The following is an 11,305-nucleotide window of genomic DNA, read 5'->3' as shown; positions in this document are numbered from 1 at the left end:
TGTTAATCACGTGGGCATCACTTGATAGCCATAATAACTATTGTTTATTGAGGAAAAAATAAATGTTTGTTCATATTTGCAAAAGAAAATCAATTCTTAATGACTATGTGTTGCTCCTACTTATAGATACCCTCCCCTCTTACGTGAGAATACATTCAGAGTTCTTGAGTTTTCCTTACTCTATCCATAGTCTAAAGCAAGAGATATCTGTTTCCCTCTTGTTTTGGGGTTCTTTGATTCTCTTTTCTTTGAAAGAGATGGCTGGAATCGTTTCCGTTTTTGATTTCGACAAAACTATATATCATCGGTTGTGATAGTGATAACTATATTGTTGATGAGTTGCGTTTCACCAACTTGTTCAACCAGCTTCTTCCTACCATGCCCTGGAATTCTCCCATGGTGAGCCATACTAAGGCCTGGAATTTCTGTTTCTGTTGTTTTGGCATTAAAAAAGAATGGAACTCAAGGTTAAACGTTTTATTGTGGTTTAAAATTTCAGGATAGGCTGATGAAGGAGCTTCATGCACAAGGAAAAACCATTGATGACACTGCCGAGGTTCTGAAACGGGTTCCTATACATCTCGTCCCAGCTATTAAAGTAGCTCATGCTTTGGGGTATTGATTTGTGGTTTTTAGGTGTGAACTCAGGTTTGTAAGTGATGGAAACATGTTCTTCATTGAGACAATTTTGGAGCATCTTGGATTGAGGGAATATGTCTCTGAGATAAACTCCGACCCCGACTTCGTTGATGAAGAAAGAAGGCTGAGGATCTTCCCTTACCATGATAATTTCACCAAGTGTTCCTACGGCTGCAACCTCCGCCCCCCGAATATGTGCAAGGTATCATATTGTTTCACCACTTACATGATTTAATTACATTTTATGAGAAGTTTAAAATATTTGAATATATTTTTTGGGACTTGAAATTTGCTAATGGAGACACTAAATCTTGTAGAAAGACCTAGATATTTCATACAACTGAATATTTTTACGAAGGTTTCTTGTATGCCTGCAAATAAAGAGTGTTTCAGGTAGTGTGTGTGTGTGAGAGAGAGAGAGAGGAGAAAAAGAACATTTACATCGAGGGTTTAAAGGGTAATTTAATCTGTATTTCGTTTCCTCCTATTTTATTTCTTTTTTGTATATTCCAACCATTATTACAGTTTTTATCATGTGTACTGATAAAATGCATAATTATTGAGTATAAAATAAAATGGCAACACTAAAATTTAAAAAAAAAAGAAAGATGTTTTCGTTTCATAAAATAATGCTATACATCTCATTACAACAAAACATAAAATTACAATCATGGGTTTTTTTTTCTTTTGGAAGAAGATGAAAAGATGACACAGCAAGGCTTGGCTGCGATTCGCTGCCTCAATGTGATCGATTAAGTACAATATTCGTGAAAATAAATAAAGCTTCAGATGGTTTAGAAAAAGTTACATGATGATTAGCTCCTTTTACAGTCATGTAAGTCAATAAATTACCATACGAATACATCCAACCTCCACCCTGTCCATTAATCAAACAAATTAATATGATGTTACTTAGAAAAAAATGATAAATAAATAATTAAATGGATAAACTAGTAACCTTGTTTTCATGATTCCAAGCTTCATCTTTTGTCAAATTCAATTTCATATCCTTGGCGAGCTTGTTTACATGGTTTAAGCTTCCAACCGTTGGTACTATAGCATCTTGGTCTCCACTGTAACATGATATTGGATGGAAAAATAAAATAAAAAAGTCAGCCACAGAATTTCTACTTCAGTTATTTACTAACACTTGTTTATATATATTTTTTATGTAATACAAACCTGAATATTGTAATGGGAATAGATTGCTGGAGAATTTTTTTCAATGCCGGAAGCATGTCAATGTCCTTATCAACATCACTGTATTTAAGACCACTTTTCCTAGTAGATTATACAGAATTTAAAAGGAGAAACAAAAAAAGAGTATAAGCATTAGTCACAAGTCATTGGATTAGATCCTACCATGTGCAAAACTTTATATATAAGAGAACTTACTCAAAACAACCCTTCCATTGATATCCTAAATTGGTTCGATTCCCATGAAAAGCTTTTTGAACTTCCGGAATGTTGAAATAGAAATCTGCCCTGAAAGGAATGCACATATCTACTTCATAACTAACTTTCGTAACCTGCAACAACAAGAAAATGATTAATATATAGAATATAAATAAAAAGAAGAGCGAATAAGTTTCACATTAACACCCAAAGAAACAACATGACTACCTCCTTCCCTAACACGAGGTCTTCCCATTTTTCATCACAAGGGTCTCGAAGAACATCAAAGCGTCTTGCCTTGGCCGCATTAACGGAAGATACAATAAAAGCAGCCATTTCCGCTTTATCCATGGCTTGTTGGCATGATTCAGACCATTTGGTAGCATTATTGGAATAGTTGTCCTCATCAATTCCATTGCATTCTTTCAAGATTTGTTGGTGCAAGTCAATATTAATCATCCCACGTGACCAAAAGAAATCATATACTGCAAGAGTGTCTAGCTTATTTCGAAGAAGCGGATTCCCCAACTATTTAAAAATAAAAAAATGACTTAAAATTGTTAAAAATATATTTTATTGAGACAACTAATTAAGCTAAAGGACTAGAGTGGTTAGATTGAGATTTTTCTTACTGTCAATCCTTTGATGTTGAACTTGAAACTGTTTGATTGTTTGTTGTAATCAAGTAAGGCATTAGCAAAATTGGGTATGAAGTGTCCTGAGAAAAATTAACACTATTATAAGTTAAATGAAATTTATAAAAAGGTTATGCAATGGAAACCGAAGAGAAAAATATGGTTTAGTTGCCACAATGTCTTTTCAATTTTCATTAACCGTTAACTAGTTTTTCATCAAATTCTAAAATAAATTAATCTGCCATGAACGTATTTGACTTTGAGATGGGAAAATGCAATGATTATTTTTCAAACCTGCATAGCTTGATCCGCCAAGATATAAATCTCTAGACTTAAAATTTGGGTACTTTTCAAACCATTGGAGTATGAACGTAAGCAAGTCTTTATCTGTGAAAACAATGAAGTAAAGTTTTACTAAATCTTGACAAAAATAAAAGAAAATAAGAAAAAAATTGGGTTGGACATGATCTTACTAGTACTATCATCCCCAACTTCATAGTCGCTGCTTGTGTTTGAGTAGGACCATCCCGCTCCAATAGGGGAATCAATGAACAGGAGATTTGTCACTAAAGTAAGTAAATAGCAAAAGTCAATAGATATTAAAACAAATCTATACGTCCAGTCCCAAGTTACAAGGATAATATTAAACCTTTGATCCAAGAATATGGATTTCTTTGGAGACCATGAGCATTAGCTGTAGTAATGAAAGGACCAACACTTAAAAACCCATCTCCAACTGAACCACAACCTGGTCCTGAACATATAACCATTAAACCTTTTCTTGTCATTTGTCAATACGTAGAAATAAATGTTGCTACCTAACATTGATTCATTAGTCTAAAATAAAAAGCGAACTAAAGAAATAATTTAAAAGCCTAACCTCCAGTTAGCCAGATAGTAAGCGGTAGATTCATTGGATTTTTTTCAGCTTCGACAAAATAATAGAATAAACTTCTACCGGCCTTTTCATCAGTGTCAATGTAGCCAGAAAATTGCCTAAAAGTTACGTTTGGCTGTTCGGGCAATTTTTCTATTACATCATTCATGGGAAATCCATTAACACCACCAAATACGAATAATAAAAGACCAAGAAAAAATACCCTATTATCCATTTGTAATAGATTGAGACCTAAGAATAAGAGGAGAGATGAGATTGCAAATATTTGTTTATTTCGAATGAATAATTTACAATTCCATAGAGAATATATATATAGTGATTTCGATTTCCTTTTTTTTATTGTTTAAATTAAACAAAATACTGTTGGAACAATTCCATGGCTTCCAAGGGTAATAACAACTTTAATCTGCTTATGAGACAAGTAATTTTGATGTTACTTACCTTATTTAACTGCTCATTGGTTTAGTTTGTTGCAACAAATCAATGTCAGATATAGAGGATTACAACACTAACGACATAACTTTTTACGAGAAAAGGATGAGAGCTCAAAAAACGAAAAATATGTGGAGGGACAAGCTATTTAAAAACAAATTGAGTACAAGCATCAGTTACAGGTCATTACACTTAACGAACTCAAATCAACTAACAAGTCATATTTAACTTTAAATTTTATATAAAACATACAATAGTCGCGTAAAGCCAACAATAGAATAATTTGATTAAATTAGTCACAAAAACAATATTACATATGATACTACATAGAGAAGTGGTCACTCATGATTACCCTGTGCTAAGTTTTGAATTTTTTAAATTTTTTGTCAAAAATCCCTTTTGTAAACTTATGAGAAACATGTCCAAACCTGACTGATTCCCTTTCTACAAAAGAACATATGATGAATTCCACCTAATTTCTTTAGTTTTGGACATAATTCAAATTGAATCCATTATATAAGAATTGGATAATTCATCAAAAAAATTAAATTGGCTGATCTAATGGATTCCGTTGATCAATCACTATTAGGGTGGTTGTTAGTGTAATCAGGTGGGAATCACATGATACCATAATAAATATTATTTATTGAAGAAAAAATAAAACTTTGTTTATTTTTGCAAAAGACAAAATAGATTATTTAACGAAAAAAATATATATAGAAATTGTTGCTAAATAATCACAATTTGTAAAATTTTATGTTGAAATTTTTTCCAAGCTTCGAGAATGTTTTAGCTTTTAATTCTATTTTATGTTGTGACATTCATTTCGTTACTTTAACTCATGATCATGCGTTCGAATATTATTTATGCAATGCACATCTGAGTCACTTTATGCAGAAGCCGAAACAACCACATTTTGATGCTGTCCTACGAATTCATATATTAGTCTTGAATTACATCATGTTTTGATTTGGCAAAAATCGCATGTCTTCTTGAATCCAAGGTTAAGAATTCGAAATTATCTCAATTACATTCTTAATCCCCTAAGATAACAAAATTGTTTGAAAAGCCATATGGATCCTTAGAAAACATCCTACAAGCTTTCAAACAATCCATTTTCAGCTAAGAAATCAAGAGCAAATATGCCTTGAAGTGTTGACTTGAATATAGGTACAAGGCAATGAGAGAGTAGCTGGATAGAAGCATCAAAAAGCTAAAAGGAACTTCAAGACACAAGTCAAGAGTCCGTCCTGAAGAAGCCCAAGCCGATCTAAAGGTTAAAAGCATGCAAAATTTGAAGATCATAAAGCCTTAGTTGACTAGAAAGGAAACATAGTCCTATTCCAAGAACATCAAGAAAATCAAATTTAGAATAGCCACAGTCGTCCATATTCCAAAAGACCAAGAAAATCAAGTTGAAGAGCAGTCATAGTCAACTACTGAAGAGATATAGTCAATCCTGACAAGTCGAAAGCCAGAAAAATTCAACTTTTAGAAGCCATGGTCAATTATAAGAGAGGCATAGTCGATTATAGAAAGCTATATTTAAAGAATACATGTTCTCTAGAAGTGGATTGACTAAAGAACACATATTCTCGATTATCAAAGCCCTAATTGAAAAAATTTTGCATAACATAGTCCACCCTAGCAACGTTGTAGTCAACTCTCAAACTTCAGCAATAGCCAAATTTGATTCAAATTGGTGTCTAACGGCTCCAAACCATGCGCTCTAACTATAAATAGACACATTTGAGGTATTTTAAAGAAAAAGAAGACCTGAGATAAAGTTTCAAACCCTAGAAAGACTACTCACAAGCTCATCTTCACTTTCTAGCGTATTTTTAGTCTTCCAACAAGCTTTCAAAGTTGAATCCCTATTCTATTTAAGCTGAAATTTCTTCTCTCATTACAAACAAGCTTAAAATCTTAGCACCTAACCTTTATGGAAGCATTTCCTAGTTGAAATTTTTACGTCCTTATCAAGGTTATGGCTTAACCTTGAAAAGCTATCCTGTAAAGGTTATTGCTTTCTATCCAAAAGCAAAAATCCTTTGTGTATTGTGAGGGTTACCGCTTGATCCCGTAAAAAGCCAAAATCTTTTGTGGATTGTAAAGGTTATCGCTTGATCTCGCAAAAACTAAAGATCCTGTTGTGGATTGTGTAAGGGTTATCGCTTCTTGTTAGAAAGCAAGATTCTTTTATAAGGGATTGAAATTCCTTGGTTGCCAAGGGAATAGATATAAGCATCAAAGAACCGAACTATTATAAATCTCTTATGTCTCTTTTAATTTTTCGCATTATTATTTATTGCTTGCATTTGCATTAGGATATTAGCTTTACTTTGATTTATTGTTTTATATTTAAGAAATTATTTTTCTTAGATACATTATTTTTATATTTACTAAGTTATTGTTGAAAAATTGTTTTGACACTAAATTTTTGGTGAAAAGTTTTGACTTGATAAATTAATTTTCAAAGAAATTTTTAATATATCAATTCATCCCTCTCTTGATATATTCCAGATTAAGACTTCTATACTAATATATTGGATATCTCAAAATATGCTCAGACAAAGCCTTTTACTCCCTTTTGAATATCTCAAAATTTTTATTACCTCAACCGGTTTCATCTCAATATCAACTGTCAGATATATTTACCAAAGTACTTGGTCAAGAGCAGTTTCAAGTTTTGTTGGGCAAGTTGGGCATTTTCAATCTTCATGCTCCAACATAAGGGGAGTAAAATAGAATTAATTTAGAATCTTTTATTTTATTTGCATTCTCGTATACATTATAGGATATTTTTCTTTCTTTATATAATCTTTCCTTATTGTCTTTTTACTTTACTTGCACTTTAAAGAAGTTTAGGATTAAAATACTTCCTTATTTACTTTATTTGCATTACACGTTGGTTTCAAAGGTACTATCTCTATAAATAGTTTTTTTATGTTTCATTGTTAAACTAAATAGAGTTTTTCTGACTCTATTCTTTTAGGACATTTTATTTTTCATACCTAGCATTAATTCTTTGATGGATTCCTCCTTTAGAAACAACAACGTAGAAACAATAACAAGTTCATGCTCTTTTATCATCAACTTCCTACATCAATCAAATACATAGAGGAATCTCTTTTGCAGTTGAATACACTCTATCGGCCATCTAGCAAGCATTAAATGCAAATACATTATGTCAGTAAACATAAATGAGAAAACAGAAGCTCATCACCTTGCCTTTTATGCTAGTGATTGGCCGCCAGATAGAAAATAATGAAGAAGATGAAGAAAACAATGAAGAAATCAGCTCCACCTTCCATTGCAAGGCAAATAAAAGAGTGTTTCAGATAGTGAGAGAGAGGAGACACAAAAAAAAAAAAAAACAATGCTATTTCATAGCTACAAAACATAAAATTACAATGATTTTTTTCCCTTTTTCTTTGGGAAGAAAAAGAAAAGAACATCAAACATTAAGGCTTTCTTGACATTGGCTGACTCAATGTGATCGATTAATTACAATATTTGTGAAGATAAATAAAGCTTCAGATGGTTTTGAAAAAGTCACATGATGATTAGCTCCTTTGACGGTCATCAATGTCAATAGATCGCCATACGAGTACGTCCAACCTCCACCCTATCCATTAATAAAAAAACTTAGTATAATATTGTTTAGGAAATAATGATAAATAAATAATTAAAATAGATAAACCAATAACCTTGTTTCCATGATTCCAAGCTTCATCTTTTGTCAAATTCAAATTCATATCCTTGGCTAGCTTGTTTACATGGTTTAAGGTTCCAACCGTTGGTACTATAGCATCTTGGTCTCCACTGTAACATGACATTGGATGGAAAAGTAAATTAAAAAAGTCAGCCGCAAAATTTCTACTTTATTTATTTACTAAAACTTGTTTTGTTTTATTTATGTAATACAAACCTGAACACTGTAATAGGAATAGACTGTTGGAGAATTTTCTTCAATGCTGGGAGCATATCAATGTCTTTATCAACATCGCTGTATTTAAGACCACTTTTCCTAATAGATTAAGAAGATTTTAAAAAGAAAAAGAAAAGAGTATAAACATTAGTTACAAATCACTTGTACGCAAAAAGAATTAGCGCATATCCCACCATGTACAAAATTTAATAAGTAAGAGAACTTACTGAAAACAACCCTTCCATTGATACCCTAAATTGGTTCGATTCCCATGAAAAGCTTTCTGAACTTCTGGAATGTTGAAATAGAAATCTGCCCTAAAGGGAATGCACATATCTACATCATAACTAACCTTCGTAACCTAAAACAACAGGAAAAGGATTAATCTATAGAATATAAATAAAAAGAAGAGCCAATAAGTTTCTCATTAATACACAAAGAAACAAGATGAATACCTCCTTTCCTAACACAAGGTCTTCCCAATTTTCATCACAAGAGGCACGAAGAACATCAAAGCGGCTTGCCTTAGCTGCATTAATGGAAGATACAACAAAAGCAGCAAATTCGGCTTTATTCATGGCTTGTTGGCATGATTCAGACCATTTGGTAGCATTATTGGAATAGTTGTCTTCGTCAATTCCATTGCATTCTTTCAAGATTTGTTGGTGCAAGTTAATATTAATCATCCCACGTGACCAAAAAAAATCATATACTGCAAGAGTGTCTAGCTTATTCCGAAGAAGCGGATTTCCCAACTATTTTAAGATCAAAAAAGGAAAAATGAAGACCTAAATTGTTAGACAAATATTCCATTTATGCAACAAATTATGCAAAAGGATTTAGAGTGGTTAGATTGAGTTTCTCCTTACTGCCAATCCTTTGATATTGAACTTGAACTTGTTTGGTTGTTTGTTGTAATCAGCAAGGCATTAGCGAAATTGGGTATGAAGTGTCCTGAAGAAAACATTAAACGATTATAAGTTTAATGAAATATGTTCTTGGGACCATAATTTCTTTTAATTTTCATTAATGTTACTTAATTCATCATCAAAGTCTAAAATCAATTAATCTACGCTGAACTTGTTTTTACTTTGGGATGGAAAATAAAATGATTATTTTTTCAAACCTGCATAGCTTGATCCGCCGAGATATAAATCTCTAGACTTAAAATTTGGATACTTTTCAAACCATTGGAGTATGAATGTAAGCAGGTCTTTTGTCTGTAAGAAACAACGAAGGAAAAGTTTTACCAAATATTGACAAAAAACAAAGTAAATAAGGAAATATTGGGTTGAACATGATCTTACTAGTACTATCATCTCCAACATCATAGTCGCTGCTTGTGTTTGAATAGGACCATCCCGCTCCAATAGGGGAATCAATGAATAGGAGATTTGACACTAAAATATGTACATATCAAAAGTCAAAAGATATTGAAACAAATCTACATGTCAAGTCCCAAGTCACAAGCATAAAAATAAATAAATAAACCTTTGATCCAAGAATATGGATTTCTTTGGAGACCATGAGCATTAGCAGTAGTAATGAAAGGACCAACACTTAAAAATCCGTCTCCAGCTGAACCACAACCTGGTCCTGAATATATAATAAATTTTAAACATTTTTTGTCATTTGTCGATACGTAGAAATAAATGTTGCTACCTAACATTGATTCATCAGTTTGGAATAAAAACCAAAATAAAGGAGTAATTCAAATGCTTAACCTCCAGTTAGCCAGATAGTAAGGGGTCGATTCATAGGATCATTTTCAGCTTCAACAAAATAATAGAACAGACTTCTGCCAACTTTTTCATCAACATCAATGTAGCCAGAAAATTGCCGGAAAGTAACATTTGGTTGTCCGGGCAATTTTTCTATTAGATCATTCATGGGAAATCCGTTAACAGCACCAATTGCGAACACGAAAAAACGTAGAAGGAATACCTTGCTATCCATTTACAATAGGTAGAAATCTTGAATTAATAAGAGAGAAAAGATAGCGAATGTTTGCTTTTTTGATTGAGTAATTTACAATTTCATAGAGAATATATATATAGTGGTTTGGATTTCCTTTTTTTTTATGTTCTAATTAAACAAAATATTGTTGGAACAATACCATGGCTTCCAAGGCTAATAACTTTAATTAGTCTTTGAGACAAGTAATTTTGATGTTACTATAACTTATTTAAGTGTTCATTGGTTTAGTTTGTTGCAACAAATCAATCTCAGATACAGATGAGTACAACACTATCAACATAACTTTTTATAAGAAAAAGATGACAGCTCAAAAAATGGAAAATATGTACGGAGTGACAAGCTATTTAGAAACAAGAACCTTTTTTGTTTTTCTAAATATAAGATGTGGCATGTGTAAGCAATACAAGAATCACCTGTCTGGTTTTTATGACATTTTTAACTCATAATCTTTATTAATATTTAAAGATTATCATTTAAGTTTTGTTTGATTGATATTTTTATTCATTTACTTTTCATAAAAAATAAAAACAAAAGACAAAAATATCGATCAAACTAAGATAACCTTAGTGCATATATTTGATCCCTAAAATAATTGTGCTTGGTTGTTGCATATAGAAGATTAACTCTAGGATTTATTAACCTTTCTTTTCTCGAAGGGTAAGTGACAAGCCCAAGAATTGTATAAATAAATAAATCTATATAATAACTTGATCTTGTAACCTTCGACCAACTCAACAACTAGTTTAACCTTGTCAAATTTTGGCCCATTTCAACTTTATATTACATATAATTTACATATATATGTATATATTAGTTTATAATTATGCATGATCCATGAGAAAAATAATTTAATTTTTATGAATATTCTCAATGATCCAACAAAAGTTGCATATGCAATTGCCAGTTTCCTTATCATTTTCTGCTTAAAGCTCAACTACAGTCCATTTTCTGCACAACGTAATGAACAATAGGGCACCAGCTTGGCAGGAGAGACCGCATATTAAGCCTATCCACAAACCCTGAAGAACAATAAAGCATAAAAGGGAATCATAAGGAAGATTAATTAACGACAGAATTATGGAATGTAATTAATTAACTACTCGGGTAAAAAAAGAATTATAATCTTCACCTTAGGATAAAGCTTAAACTTAAATCCCAGAAGGCCTGCAATTGGCATTCCAATGAAATAGAAAGTCCCCAAGTTAGCCCACACAGCCAAGAGCTGCCAACCACTTCCTCTGGCCACCCCTGCAATATCAAAAATTAGAATCATTAACTTCAATCTGGAAAAATATTTAAGACAAAAATGTTGGTTGGTGGTCCTTCAAACCTGATAAGGCTCCCCGAAAAGAATCAATTGTTATTGAGATCAAAAGCAGGGGTGTCATTGACCCAAAT

General features: G+C 32.1%; 2 protein-coding genes and 2 pseudogenes across 2 annotated transcripts; 1 reads left to right on the top strand and 3 right to left on the bottom strand.

The window, feature by feature from the left end:
* Positions 1–257: 257 nt before the first annotated feature.
* Positions 258–874, top strand: LOC110419732 (inorganic pyrophosphatase 2 pseudogene; annotated as a pseudogene).
* A 355-nt stretch (positions 875–1,229) lies between these two features.
* LOC110419177 (serine carboxypeptidase-like 44) lies at positions 1,230–3,829 on the bottom strand. The gene is made up of 10 exons (XM_021432105.2): positions 3,550–3,829; positions 3,319–3,423; positions 3,143–3,235; positions 2,964–3,056; positions 2,667–2,752; positions 2,263–2,562; positions 2,035–2,168; positions 1,822–1,920; positions 1,598–1,712; positions 1,230–1,516 (listed from the first exon to the last, which is right to left on the bottom strand). Exons 1-10 carry the CDS (start codon positions 3,779–3,781, stop codon positions 1,379–1,381), a joined length of 1,395 nt encoding a protein of 464 aa, XP_021287780.1. The 5' UTR covers positions 3,782–3,829; the 3' UTR covers positions 1,230–1,378.
* Positions 3,830–7,359: 3,530 nt separating this feature from the next.
* LOC110419178 (serine carboxypeptidase-like 42) lies at positions 7,360–9,147 on the bottom strand. Its single transcript, XM_021432106.2, has 7 exons — positions 9,057–9,147; positions 8,800–8,884; positions 8,386–8,685; positions 8,158–8,291; positions 7,931–8,029; positions 7,710–7,824; positions 7,360–7,627 (listed from the first exon to the last, which is right to left on the bottom strand). Exons 3-7 carry the CDS (start codon positions 8,614–8,616, stop codon positions 7,490–7,492), a joined length of 717 nt encoding a protein of 238 aa, XP_021287781.2. The 5' UTR covers positions 8,617–8,685; positions 8,800–8,884; positions 9,057–9,147; the 3' UTR covers positions 7,360–7,489.
* A 1,608-nt stretch (positions 9,148–10,755) lies between these two features.
* Positions 10,756–11,305, bottom strand: part of LOC110419731 (protein DETOXIFICATION 18-like) — a 2,876-nt pseudogene continuing 2,326 nt past the window's right edge.

This window comes from Theobroma umbraticum, unplaced genomic scaffold, assembly GCF_002168275.2.
Source record: "Theobroma umbraticum cultivar Fairchild unplaced genomic scaffold, ASM216827v3 scaffold_67.0, whole genome shotgun sequence".
In the NCBI taxonomy this organism is placed as follows: Eukaryota; Viridiplantae; Streptophyta; class Magnoliopsida; order Malvales; family Malvaceae; genus Theobroma; species Theobroma umbraticum.
This window is presented reverse-complemented; position numbering and strand designations above follow the sequence as displayed.